The sequence below is a fragment of the Scedosporium apiospermum genome (genome assembly GCF_000732125.1).
Source record: "Scedosporium apiospermum strain IHEM 14462 chromosome Unknown SEQ_SAPIO_0088, whole genome shotgun sequence".
In the NCBI taxonomy this organism is placed as follows: Eukaryota; Fungi; Ascomycota; class Sordariomycetes; order Microascales; family Microascaceae; genus Scedosporium; species Scedosporium apiospermum.
This window is the reverse complement of record NW_015971789.1, coordinates 993,625-1,008,183: the sequence shown is the minus strand read 5'-3', so window position 1 is coordinate 1,008,183 and position 14,559 is coordinate 993,625. Positions and strand designations below refer to the sequence as shown.

Here is a 14,559-nt window from a genome sequence, read left to right as displayed (position 1 = left end):
GGAATGGACAGGCATGAAAAGAAATGCCTCCACAGTCTCCACGAAGACTTTCCAATCGATGTTCTCGACCAGAGACATCAAGGGTATTCCTTCGTACTTCGTAGTGAGCGAGAAGTGTGATGTGCCGAGTTGTCTTTCAGACTCAGTGTTCATCAAATCAGTCAAATCAAGACTCCTTTCTGCACCACCTCGTCCTTCGTCGACGATCCCTCTTTGCCTATGCCATGACCACCTGCACTTGCTTGATTGGGACTTCCTTGTCTAGCTGATAGAAATCCTGGTTTTCAAGGAAAGAAGAAACAGCAGAATACTTGCAAGATACTTGAGCTCTGGGTAGACTTTAGCTTTGTTAGAGAACTTGATACACAAATAGCCGAAGTATTAAAAGTGTATAGATACAAAATACCCTGGCTGCAGGCATCTTTCCTTGGCGTGTTTCAGATTCTTCAGAACTGGGGAAGATCATCCCGGTCCGCAAACGGGCTCCCATTTGCACCAATCAGACGCATTTAAGTGACCAAATTCGCCCTGGTGTCCTTGCTCCTTCTGGATGAGGACAAAAGGACGAAGTGTGCTGCGAAGTACTTTAGTGAAAAGCCTCCTTTCCCCGTCCCGTTCCTTCCGTACCTCGGTATTACACTACTTCATCACTTCGTTGTCGTGCTTGTCTCAACAAGCAAGAAAGGGAAGCTGGGAACAGACGACAGGCGCGCCTCTTGGTCAAAATCCGTCTGATGATGGTGCCAGGCTTCATCAAGTTCGAACAGCCAAGAAGAGGGGAGTCTCGAAGGAACGTTTGGAAATGCTCCAATCTCTCAACTGGAAGTGATGGGGGCCAGAACCTTGAATGAAGCAAACCTGGTTGCGTCATACGTCACTCCAGAACATGGATCCAAGTTTTTTTTGCTCTTCCCTTTCTTTTCGTCTCTTTTGCCAGCAAATCGACCGATCGTTTTTTTTTTTTTAGTACGAAGTACTCCTTGCCACTTGTACAACCCGCACGACTCCACCGCATATGGGTTCAAAGGAGGTCGCAGAGCAAAGATCCCTTCTTAATTTTGTGTCGAGTAATACAGACGACCATTCTTCCTCCGTCTTATGCTGCTCCTCGGTCCAGCCCTCTGTGTCTGAAGTCCTGTTTGAGGTTGAGATTTCCGACTCTGTCATCTCCTTCGTCGACATGGGACGAACCACAACTCGTCCAGCCTCATCCAACATGGACAGACACCAGGGGGCCAAGACCGTCCAATGTGAGCCATTGTCTTCGCGCTGGCTGTCCCTGTTGTTCGGAACCACCAGACCTTCAACGTCTGTTCCCCTGAGTGCCGCATATCCCTCGTGAAGCACAGCCATCCAGACCGCTACCACCGCCCGCCACGTTGCATAATGTGCTGTCAACCAAATCCAGGTAAACTGCGACGAATCAAACCCGCGACCAAGAATGCAAGTAAATCGCTCGCAGAGGGAATGAGGCTCCCCCCATTTTCCTCGCTTGGCCCCCAGACCAGACCCAAGACGCCAACTTTCGGCCCAGAAATGTGGCTGTGACGTCAGGGAGGCTGCTGATCGCAATAAACGTGAGAGCACACACACTTAAAATTCCCCGACGACCAAAGTGGGATGTGTCCGAGAATGGATTTTTCCCAACAGCACCGCTTGGCATTATAGTGCCGAAGTGAAAAGGGCGCTTGCCTCACAAGAATGTGCCTCTTTCTCGGAGGTTTGTGGGGAAAAGAGAAAAGGTGTGGCGGCTGCTTGCAATCATCGCACTTATCTTTTGTACCTCGCGGTCTACAAGCTCCATCGTAATCTGAGGCTGAAGAAGCTGAAATCCTGGATTACCGGCCCAATCGAAACCAGCTCTCATCGTCTTAGACCATAACTAATATCCGTCTGCGTCATCTCGCTCATGCGTCTGTTCCCCAGCTTATCCCTCTGTCATCCTTTTCCTCCTACCAATGATACATGAATATGAACATGTGCCTACCCGCCCCAACTGCACTTCTCCACCACTGTATCAGTCACACGAGAACGTCCACCTATTCAGGACGCAAACTAAAGGGCACGTTCAGCCATTAGGCTGCCGGTTTTCCGATAACCCAAGATTGTACTGTCGTCGATACTATGCCAAGCAATAATCATGGGCTCACCGGTCTCCCACGACTGCAGCTAAGTAGACTTCGCACTCGCAATAGTTCCGGGTCTTCTTCTATCAGATGATGAGAATCGTTGGTATATTCCCTTGACAACTGAGTCCTTTGCTTCTTTCTCTAAAATATACTATACAAGCCAGAAACCAAACGCCCCCCAGTGTTTGAGGAAGCCAAAGAAGCCTTCTTCACCAACCAGACCGCTCTGCCTCCCATTATTTCCCCCACGCGTCATGGTTTCTTCGTTTTGACCACCTTTCCGTGCCATACGTCTCCTTCACTTCATATTATATAGAGTATCATCGTGGCAGGCATAAAACAGAAATCCTAGTAACCCTAATACCATGCCTGCCTGGGACCAAACCTAGGAAGAGTGACGAAAAGAGGGGAAAACGAAAATAAAAAGTATGAACACTAAAGGTCGAGCAAGATGGGGGCGTCTCTCCGTCTTGCCCTGAGTAAACATGTACTTTCCGAAAAAGAAGAAGGAAAAAAGGAAATGGTAGAAACGAGGGATATACGACATGAACCTGCGTTCGTGTCACCGCGCTCCGTCGAACTGATGAAATTCGCTCAAAGAAGCTTAACGCTCTGCTGCGTAATGCCGACAGACTTAATAAAACTCAATAGAACCGCCCAATTTGGAATACAAATAAAGAACCGCGCAAACGCAAAAAAAGGGGGACCGGGAACGATCGAGGCCCATTTCCCTCCCCTGTCGTAAGAGGAGGAGGACAGCGGCGAAATAAGGAAACGAAACACGTACTCGAGGGGTATATAATAAGCAGTAATCGATCCAACGAAAATCCGAGGAAAAAAAAAGAGAAAAATCAAGAAAAGTAAAAGACGCCTCCGTCCATACTTGACCCCCTTCGAAATTCAGTCTCGCACTAGTTCCGAAGGCGCACTTCCTCATCATGCAGCACAGGCAGGCTTGGCCTCTTCGTGCTTTTGGATGAGATCCAAGCTCGGGAGAGGTTCCGAAGGAGGCTCACGTCGCGCTGCATCATTGGCAACCCGGACACTGCCCCTTGAACTCCTAACCAACTGGCCGCTCTCGATGCGGTCCATGATCATCTCATCTAGGATCTTAAGGTCGTCGCCGCCGTTCTCACGGTTCTGCTTAAGAGGTTGGAATTGGGATTGCGGCGAATTCAGCAAGGTCGCCGACGGGGGTGGACTGAGCGGTGCTCTCGAGTCGAAGTTGAGTCCCTCGGCAGTCTCACGCGACCTGGCTACACTCCGGAGTGCCGTCAACATACGGTCCTTATCATCAATCCTGGCCCGAAGCTCGGCAATCTCTGCATCCTTTTCTTTTAGAAGGGCAGCCACGCTATGATCTTCTCCGACGAGAATGCCTTTACTTCCCGTGAATCCGATCGAAGTACGTGACGAACTCGCTCGACGCGCCTGGAGGAGCCTCTTTTCCAACGTCGTAATGTAGCGATTCTTATCGGCGAGATCGGCTTGGAGAGCACGGTTTTGGGCCGCAAGCGACGCGCTGCCGTCGCCAGACTCTCCGATGCTGTCCTCGTCCTCCATTATCGACGCTTCGCCACCCGAATGGCGCTTCCCGCCGTTCGAGCGCCTACCGATCGTGGACGAAGTCGAAGTCATCGAAGAAGATCGCTCGATACCGGGGCGACCACTATTTGATGCTGTCACGGATGACCTCGTCGATATTTGAGAGAACCTCGAGTTTGCCAGTGAGCTGTAGGATCCACTTCGGTTGACACCGATAGACTTGGAGCTCAGGATGAGACGGTTCAGGTGGTCGATACGCTCCTTAAGAGCAGTTCGTGCCAGCTGCATCTCTAGCATCTGCTCTTCGTGCCGCTGCTCGGCCTCGAGCTCCCGTGCCTTCTCCTCCTCTGCATTCCTGGCCTTCTCCTCATCGGTGAGCTCTTCAGACTCCTTCTTGTTCTTCGCCTTGTTGTCTAGTTGAGCTCTCAGCTCCATAATCTCCATGCGGTACCGCTCAAGTAAGACTCTAGCTCCTCCATCACCACCAGCACCGAGCGCCTCCTCCGCCCTCTTAGCATGGCTGACAATGTTGTTCTTTGCCCTAGAAGCAAACTTCAGCGTGTTTAGAGTCTCGGTCGTGTGCGTGTTGGCCACCGCTGCGGTGCCAGCCGAGCCGGTCTGAATCGTGCACAGAATACTGACAAGAGAATTACCCGACAGTGCACCTTGAAGGAGGCGTGTCAGCTTGCTGTCGCGATACGGAAGATGCTTCCCGTCCTTGTCGGCGGGCTTTCCATCCTTATCCTTATGCTCCGACAGTTTGGCAATGACGGTACCAAGTGTCAGTAAACTCTTGTTAATGTGGGAACCCTCGGTCCTGCGCTCCTTGCTCTCCGCCGCCTTCTCGGATCCAGCCAAGTCGATCAAGCTAAGAGTGGAGACACGAACACCGCCGGGAAGCAATCCTCCTCGCTTGTTCTCAGTGCTGGTGTTTCCGGGAATGCGCTCCCGGCTCTCCACTACGATCTGGACAACAGCATGCGATCGAGAACTCCTGGCGTTGAACTGGGTGCTGGCCGTCCGCCTCGCTTGATCGCCACGGGCAATCACTCGGAGCAGTTGAGTCGGGCTCTGCACGATTTCTTCCTTCAACGGGCTCGCATAAACACCGCGCTTGCTATCCTCACGCAACTTGATTTCCTCCTGGGCCGCACCACCTAGACCACTGTTTGTTGGCATGCTGAGTAGATCGTGAATCTTCTCGTTATAGATTTCGAGGTAGCTGACGCGGAGGAGGAACTCGCGGGACGGAGTCTCTCGGATGTAAGAGAAGATGTCGGTAATTGCTAGCGGAATCACACCAGGTGACGAAGCGGTACCCTGCATCGAGAAAGTCTTTCCGGTACCTGTCATCCCGTAGGCAAAAACCGTTCCATGGTATCCCTCCATAACCCTCCGTACGAGTCGCTTAGCGATACAGTCGTATACTCTCGAGTTGTCATCGCTCGTTGCAAAAACATTATCTACACTCACAAGGTTAGCGTTTCGGTTCTCCCGCGTTCCACGATCCAAAAGAGGCACGCGAGAAATTCAACTGACCATAAAAGTAATCTCCACCCTCACGTCCTCGGTGAGAGATCAAAGACTGCTTAGGATCGACTACCCAGTCTTTAGGGTTATCGTTCCCGGTCATGTCAGGTCGTACCCTGACGCTGACCAAAACGTTACCCTTGCTATCCTGCTTGGGTGACCTGCTATCGGTACTAGCGTCTGTGGATGACTGGGGGATGTCCATCGGATCGTCGTAAGTGGTGGCGGAGGTCGAATATGAATCTTGGGCAGAGGAGCTTCGGCTTTGTGGTAGCGAGGCGACGCTTATGAGTCCATCCGACATTCTCACACCCGCACCGACCGATTTTCCCTCGCCGCTACCATTTAGTAAACTTGGTGTCGAGCTACCAAGGTGGCTATACGTGGAAACGATCGAGGCCTTAGATCGGCGGGTGGAGTTCCGGGCACCATCATTAGCCAGAGGGCTTGGTGGGAGACTACTCGCTCGGTTCGGAGGCTGAGGGAAAGAGTTGATGCTAACTACTTTCCGTATCGACTTGCCGGGGGCATTCACCCCGGAAGGTATGCGAGGTAGAGAAGAGGTGGGGGCGGGGGTCGACGGAGTAGAGTACGCAGCTGATGGCGCCCGGAGACCGCTCTTAGGTGTGCTCGTCGCCGACCGGGAAGGGGTTGCTAGCGCGCCTGTGCTTTTCCTTGTCTTCGGAACTGGGAGGGCTGGAAGAGCAATGTTGGGGGGCCCATTGGAGGACCGAGATGGCCTGGGAAGGGTGGTCGCCATCGTGAATGTGGATCAGTAGTAACGAGGCGGGTGTTGGTGGAAGGAGCGTAGGGTTGAAAAAAAATGCTCGTCGCAGCGTGGATCGTCAAAACTTGGGGTCTTGGCCCGAGTCGGAGGAAGATTCTATCGTCAGCGGTTGTGGTATTTTCATCGACCGTTCGACTTCGTGAAAATAAAGAGAATAGGTTGTCGACGTGCGGATATTAAGGTGGCTCTGAGAGGAGAAAGAAAACTCGATGGGCGTGTTTGGCTCGGGGGTGTGGGATCGCTTGGCTTGGGGTGTGCCAGGGTCGCCGTAGTGGGGGGCCCGAGTGTGGCTTGTATACCAGGTCCTCGGAGAGCACCCAGGGTGGTGATGAAACGTTGTTATGCGACAAGCATCTAGTAGGTTATAGTCATCCGCGAGCTCAGGGGAGTTCGTGCCTACAAGGGGATCTCTGTCAGTGATCGACTGGATTGTCGATAGGCATAAATGCATATGCCTCCGGAGGTTTGGTACGTGCCAGAGGAAAATAAAATGATTGAGGGGGTCGGGAGAATCGTGAGCAGGAGCTTACCAGAGGTATTATAATTGACGGTCGGACAGTCGGGGTCTAAATGGCAAAATGCAGATTCGAGAAGTATGCTTAATGCCCAAGAACGATCGCCACTTCCTATTTCTCTCCTCGTGAGCCGGGCTTCGAAGGATGAGCACTACTGAGCCGATGTACAGCGCAGCAGCCAGAGAAACGAAGTTCTATTCAAGTTGGCCAATAGGATTCTCGTTCGAGCGGGACTGCGATGGTTGATAAAAAGCTCAGTCAATACCAGGAACAGGGCATCACTAGCAGCCGAAAACACTCTGACGCTGGCCAGGACAATGCAGTCCGTTCCAAGATGGGAATGCTTCAAGCGTGGTTTCGGCGGGCGTAATATATGAGGTAAGTCTCGGAGAAGATACTAACTCGGCAATCGCTCCAGGGACACCTCTAGGCGAGAGTGGGAGAAGAGGAGCGGCAGTCGTCGAAGGATGAAGGTGTGGGCTCGTCGTTTAGGTGAGCAGGATTTGGAGACGGTCTTGTCGTTTGGTCGTCGTCTGCGGTAGACAGTCGAAAAATATGGCAGTCGGGTCGCGTACGAAATAACGGCTTTGGGAAAGAACAGAAGGAAAGGGTTAGCGCAACGCGTAAGGAAAGAACGTAGGCTGCTTGGCTAAGAAGCGTGTTGAGACAAGGAATCGGGATAGAAATAGCGACGACTGGCGAGATCAACTCTGCTTTGCGCGTCTAGAAGCGGCGGCAGCGTCCTGTTCTCTCAAGATTGGTGTGGAAGGAAAAAGAGTGGATGAAGATGAGTGGGTGAAGATTTGATTGAGTCCAGGAAGCAGAGAGGGAAAGTAGGAAGTAGGGCAGGCCGAGAGTTTGGGTTGCTTTTCCGGACGGCAACAACGTCTCGGGCTTGTCCAACGAGAGATGGGGAACCCCTGTGATGGTGGTTTCCCCCAAGGAGATTTTGGCAAAGGCGAAGGTGCCGGGCGAGATCAATGTACTTCTACTTACTTCGTACCTTAACGGAAGCACTCAGCACTCCCCGATTGTGCCTTCCACGAGAGATGCAATACTTGGTGGACGGGATTGAGGGGGAAATGTTCGATGTTCGAAGTTGTCGTGTAAGTTGCAAGCCAGAAAAGGCGGTTCCCTGTCAACAGAAGGGGTAACACGGGGGTACACTAGTCTGTACAAAGAGACGATGGCAGGCACAGACACGGAAAACGGGTGCGAAGTGGTGATGGCAGGATCAACATTGAAATCCCTCATTCGCCCTCGCCCACACGCTAACAAAGTTACCAAAGTTGCCAGAGCTGGAAAGCTAAGCTCTGGGAGGATCCTTCCACTTAGCAGAAGTGGCAACGCCCAGGTCCCACCCGCAGCTTGAGACGTTTTAGTGCCTACGCTAGCAGTGCCCACCTCATGTACTGTACAAATTGCCTAGACTAGAATGGGGTCATTACAAAGTCCGAAGTGCCAAGTACAATAGTGTACAAAGTACTTCGTGCGTCTATTGTGATGAAAGAATGAAGCCCCACGACTCATACGCGTAGATGAGACTCCGTACGAATTGTCAAAAATATTCTATATTCACTCTGCAACACAAAGGACAGACTCGGGAAGCTAATAAAGACCATAACGCAGCAAGGACATTTTTCTTATTGGGGAACGATGTTGTTTTGTACCGGTTAAGTGGTAGAATAGCTCAGCCGAGGTGGATCAATGGAACGCGAGACTTGCAGACGAAGTCTTCAGGGCCAGGCCATGTCGGGCAATAACTCAGCACTTGATGGCATCCGCAAGAGTCCACGATACAACTTAAGTAGTACATTCCAACACTGCAAGAGCAGGCGAACGGTATTGTACTCAGCTGTGCAGGCCTTGAAATGACCCGTTTAAAGGTTGCAGTTTCGACCTGTTGCGTTGGGTCGATTCTCTTGATGGCAATGTGACTCTACTTTGTAGCAATCGGCATGTGCCTGGCTTGCCCAGCTTTGGTATGCGCCAAAAAAACCTGTGCCCATCACAATTTTAGCTGGATCAATGGCTTCCTGCCTTCTTACTATTGCAGACATAGCGTGCGAAGTATTAGCCCGCCGCTCTGGTAGGGCGTTTCGCGCTGCGTCGCGTTAGAGCTTGTAAGAGGCAGTTGCCGGCCAGAAGGAAACTATCCACAGCCCACGTCGCTGGTTACCAATTGTCCAATCTATAACGGAGGACGAAGGAAAGAGGGCAGAATAAAAGAAACGTGCGTCCATTGACCCACCCTCTTGCCAGGAAGGTGGTCCCTGCGACCCTACAGGGGTGGTAAAGACCATGAGGGATGCATTCTGCGGGATGATGTCCCGGCATGGCTGGCAGGGGATATCCGCCATGGACCATGGGTCATGTTCTCTGAAGTCTGCTTTCTCCTTGTGAAGTTGCAACATGATGCATGTACAAGGAGTATCTGGTACGGCATGAGTAATTACGAAGTTATCTAGAAAAGGGGGAAAGAACCCAGAATGCTGCGTCGCCCAATGTCGAGTTCACCAAGCATCAATCTTTCTCAGTAACTACTTCCGTAGTGCTAAGTGGTTGCTTCCGGGCCAACTGAAGGCGAGGCTCGATTTATCGCACCCGCTCCACTCACCAAGCATCGGTTTCGTACGATCGAAGTCTTCTTTGAGCCATAGTGCCCCTCTAATTCGTAGTCTGCCAGCCTTGAAGCGCATATGTCTAGAGGTACTTCGTAGAGTGGAGTAGTGAACACGACAAATGTACAATTGTACTTCGTATGTACGAAGAAAAGTACGAAGGACCGGATTACCACCCTCCACACATTGTCGGGTTCCTGAACAATGGATCAATTGATCAGAGCAAAAGGAAAGAACATTGCATTGAAGTCAGGTCCTGCAGCATGTACCAGTACTTGATGATAGGGGATTTTTACGAAAAGCGGACTAGTGCGACCGGGCAACATACTCCGTAGTTCTCAGTGCACTTACGGGACTGTCCCGGTAGGTTGCGGACCCGGGGACTCTAGCTTCCAGAGCCAACAAGTACAGGTACGAACTGTTCTCGCTGCTGGGTCTGGTCAATTCAAGCTCTTGTCACTTGCATCAGTCCTTAATCCTCACTCGTCCATCAAGCCCATCAAGTTAATCTCTCTCTGACAAGGCATCGGGAGGACTGAAAATCCGTTGCTCTCCATCACACCATAGATGCCATCCCACGCCGTGAGGCTGCCCGGCCTAATGTTGCTTCTGCAGTCGACATCTCGGTGTCACAACTAACTTGAGGTACCCTCCTCCGATGCCAAGGACGAAAGGACTCCCGTGATGAATTTCGTATTATCAAATGGAGCAAATTTCATTCAAGGGCCTAGCCATCGGATGGTACTTCCCTTGGAGCCTTTGTAAGGTCAAGGAGAAGGGGACCGGCTTTACCAGACCAATTGCGCCACTTCCGACCTGGAAGGGGCCGGAATGTTGAAACAATTAGCCATTGTTCTCCGCATCTCGACCACTTCAATTTTGTCTCGCTTCTCTCTCAGAACAGCAGAAGCGAAATCTTGGGGTCGGGCCGTTGACACTATCAAGAATCACAAATCACAGGTCCCGAATCGCATGTCCCCCCAAGCTTCAAAAAAACAGGCCAGACCTGTGGACAAGGAGAGAAAGGGGGTGACCAGAAAGGAAAGAAAAGCCACACTGCAATTTCCCCCCCTTGGCCGAAGATCTTATTCGCTTTGAGTGCCTCGAACCGACTTGCCAGGCCCCTGGTCCGTCTCCCTAAACCATTTTGCCAGACCCAATGAATCTTATACGGCCGTGCGCCTATAGCATGCAGCACAGGAGATGAGCACGACGCTAGCCCATGGTACTTAAAATTGGCGTGGTGTGGGCGCCCCTGGTGCAATGGACACGGTCACATTCGCCAGCCTGTGAGTGATTGATACTGTCATTCAGTGACTGAGTGACGGTAATGCCATAGATTATCCAATCCTTCGAAAGTCGTATCGTATCGATTAACATGGCGCGAAGTCCTTGTACTCAGAATACTTCGAGGAGCCTCGACGCGAGGACTTTGTACTCTGTACGAGGTACTATCCCGTTCTACTGCTATCCGGAATCTTACGTGGTGTTTCGGTAGCAATGTTGCTTGCCTCTGTCAGAGGAAAGGACGGGATCGCTGTGCGACACTTTCTGTGTTTTGTAACTTCTTCGATTCGGTGTGGTGTCCAACACCTGCAGCTTCTCGCTACCTCAATCTCCTCCCGAATCTTCGGCACATGTTTCCTCCGGTCTTCCGCGGCCCTCCATCCGGCCCTCATCGGAATGGTGGGTCTTCACCAAGAACTTAAGTGGTGCGCGTTCGAGAGCGATTGACGATATCACTTTCAGACGAGTGACGTCTCCCTCGACCTGCAAAGGACATCAGACAAGATGGGCTGTGACTACGTCGGAGCACTCGGCCAGCCTTCCAGCACCTCATTATTCCGCCCGACTATAAAATAGAAGCCATCAATCCGTCTCAGTTGCCTGCAGTTCTCGTTTGCATCTCATCCGTGCGCCCGGTTTTTAAAAAGAAAGCGGCCATCAGGAAACCAGTCAAACAGAATCCCACTCTCGTCACAGGATGATCCGTTGTAGATCACGCAGATGCACGGAAGGCGTTCAATCCTTATAGCACCCCCTTACATCACTTATAAGAGAAACGGGACGCTGATCTAAAAACTCTAAACCTTGCTGAAAGGCATACTGTTCGCAGGATTTCATGTCGATCCTGCTGCTTTTGTTTAAAACGGGTGGCACATACCCAGGTTCTCCCTTGACCCTCATGAGCGTGCGGCTCGCGGCTCGGCGTGTACTACCTTGAGCCTTTTCTCTCCGGGTTCGGTTCAACCAACACCAAATGTCACCTTCTTGACCATACAACCCGGCTAGAAGGTCCGTTGGAATCTAGTGGCATTTGGAAAGAATGCTCTCTTCCAAAATTATTCACTAGTGGCTGAGTGGTTCAACCAAGGTTTGGAGAATCTCGCTGTACTCGTCTGCCACATGAGACGGAATGCCATCAGATGGTACTTGCCTGAAGGGACAGGAAAAATTCAAAGCTCTGTTTTCATCGCTCTCACTTGTTAAAAGTTAAATCTTTTTCGTCGAGCTCGCCTCAGCTGCGAACGCAGACTGACACGTACACTACACTTATTATTCTCTGCACGCTCGGCGCAGCTAGTCTGTCTCAGTTGATATTGATGTGCATCTTGTGTTCTGTCTCAGATCAGCCTTCGCCGGTGGTGTTTCTGTAGTGTATTCTAATGCCTCGGTACTCATATTCACTAGACAGAACTTAGAAGCCAGAATATTGATATTGAAACATAACGCCCGTAACGAAAGGCCAATATGGGAACAGAATTGTTCTCGCCGGGGATCTCGGCTCTTCTCCCATTCGTTCATTTTATTGAGCAAAAGAGAACAGGAAGAAGAAGAAAAACAGAATGCCGCCAAAGCACAAAGCGCACCCTCGGCGTTGCAGATTCCCCTTGGGCGTGCGCCAGGCTCTGCAGCTGCGTCTAATCACGCCGCAGATATTCGAGCGTTATTACCTGCAGGCAAACCCCAACACCAGGTTCCCCAGTATTAATGCCCGGTATCCCGATATGATTCACCTAGATGCCACGCTATCAGTACCGGAAAACCATCCATCCGTTTCCCTTGGTTTGAGCAAGGCGTGCCGTGTTTGTGCTGTGCAGCCAGACCAGACACCATACGAAAAGTATGACGCCGCAACACCACAAACGAAGGCCGCAGAGAATATTTCAAGTCTGGGAGGAGAATATTATTACTGTATCTGCAAAGGCCGGGGGTTCTGTATCTATTCATGCTCATTTCAGGTAGTGATTAGCAAGACTAAGGTTTGCCAATGCCATGACCTGCTTGTGGAGCGACACTACATCAAAAGCGCAAAAACTCATTTAACTTGCAGCATGCGCATTCGATATTGATTTCAAGCTGCATCAATACTGCTGCGGGTCTACGAAGTAGTGTATTCCAAAATCGTTGGTGTCCGACACCTCCAAGCGCTTCAGCAGGGAGCAACCGTGGAGATATCCGGCGCGGAGAGCCTCAAAAAGGTGGCTGGATCGAGGATCGAGCGTGCCGATTCCGAAGCACCTATGACAAGGAATAGAGAAGTAAGAAAACCTCACACGGTATGACTATTATAATATATTTGTAAGGTCGATCCTGAAATCTGTAAGTCGTCGCGTTGTTCGGTGTATCAAGGTCTATCGAGCCAGCATCAATGATCAGCCTGAGCACGACATATCTATCGTTCGGTGAGGCCGTCATTGATCAATCGATTCATCGACTCTACGAGATGACAATAATTGAATGTTTCCTTTCTATCAATCTCGATACTTCTTCTCCCGAGGCGGGAGTAAGATGAACATACTCCTAAGTTTCAATAAGTGAGAGCTTGTAACCTCCATCGTCAACGAGCATATCATGAATCCTAAAACAAAGTGCCACCGAGATCCCTCGTGATGCCCCCAAAACACCATGCATTGCGATGCCAGAATACCCACCAGAGATCATCCGTCTTCCAGAAACAAAAGACAAAACGCCTCCACACTAAACAACTCTCACGCCACGCCCAACGCTTCCCGTCTCAAAGATCTCCACCATCCCAGCACCAACAGCCTCCTCAAGCACCCACTCGAACCTCAAACCCCAATACTCTCTCCACTTCTTCGTCCTCCCCGGCAGCACGCCAGAGAACTCGCCCCTCGCGCGCTTGGCACCTTTCGCGGAGGCCAGCCCGCCGTCCCACGCCTCGCGTAGTGAATATTCGGGCATCTCTCGAAAGGCCGAGCGCTTCTCCAGGAGCAAGATGAGGTGCTCCAGCGCCGCCTTGTGCAGCTTGAGGAATGCGCCGTGGCCGGGGACAGAGATGGCGAGGTTTTCCGCCGATGATGCGGTGCCGTGCTGGAGGGATGATGGCGTAGCAGTAATAGTAGTTGTGGAGGAAGACGTCGGCATGCCCTTGCCCGTAACTATGTGGACAGCGCCTCCACCCACGGCTCCGAGAGTCCCCGTCGGTGCCTTTGCGACGTGTTCCAAGGACATGCTCGTGCCCAGCAGCCCACTGCTGTTACTATTCCCTCCGCTCGAGACTCCATGCATCCTCGTAGGCGACGACGTAAGGAAACCAGCCCTCACCAACTCATCAATCTGCTCCCTACTCAAACCCCCACCACCCTCACCCTTCACAAACGCCACATACCCCCTCTTCGTTTCTTCCCCAATCCCCTCCGCCCTCTCCACCAGCTCAACCAAATCCCCCACCTCAATCAACGCCTCGCTTCTCCCTTTCACCACCACCCTCCTCACGATACCCTTTAAGACCAATTCCGCCACCTCCCGCTCGATGGCCGTAGGCGACGCCAGCACGGCCTGCAAATGCGCCACCGTGACGACCGGCGGCGTCCTCGCTCGATAGTTTAATACTTCGGCTATCCGCGTCGAGTTCATCCCCGCCCCTCGCTCCGGCATGGCCGTCCACATTCTGTCGCGGATGTACCGCATCGCTTGGACGACGTCGCGCAGGTGGAGGTCCGTTGCCAGTACGCGCACGAGACCCACATCGTCTAGTCGGTCTTGGAAGTAGTACTCCTCTTCTTCTTCTGCTGCTGCTGCCGCTGCCTCCGCGTCATCCAAGACCTCGTCTTCTGCGTTCTCCCTAGCGGAGTCATCTTGGGCGCGGCGCTTGGTGGGTGTGGGGCGGTGACTCCGCGTGCTGCTGGACCTCGCTTTTGCAGGGGACTTTTTGACACGGTTGGAGAAGCCTAGGATGGAGCGGAGGTTTCGCGACATGTTTTCGTTTCCGTTTCCTTTTTCTTGCTGTATGTTTCTTGACAAGAGGTCCTAATACTGGGAATGAAAAGGCTCTTTCCACCCTACGTAAAGTTTCACCGGCGCGTCTCGGCGGTAAGTGGATATGGCTCTCGGGCTTTTATCTATGTCCCGTATCGTGTGCGGCGATGGAAAGCGAGAGGGAAAGGAGAATTGACCCGTCACAATAT

The 14,559-nt window shown here is 51.8% G+C and overlaps 1 protein-coding gene and 1 pseudogene across 1 annotated transcript; both read right to left on the bottom strand.

The window, feature by feature from the left end:
• Positions 1–3,065: 3,065 nt before the first annotated feature.
• Positions 3,066–5,964, bottom strand: SAPIO_CDS3268 (Kinesin-II 85 kDa subunit; the record flags this gene model as incomplete). The annotated part of the gene is made up of 2 exons (XM_016786099.1): positions 3,066–5,137; positions 5,214–5,964. 2 exons carry the CDS (start codon positions 5,962–5,964, stop codon positions 3,066–3,068), a joined length of 2,823 nt encoding a protein of 940 aa, XP_016644105.1.
• Positions 5,965–13,108: 7,144 nt separating this feature from the next.
• On the bottom strand, positions 13,109–14,350 carry SAPIO_CDS3267 (annotated as a pseudogene; the record flags this gene model as incomplete).
• Between the last annotated feature and the right edge of the window lie 209 nt (positions 14,351–14,559).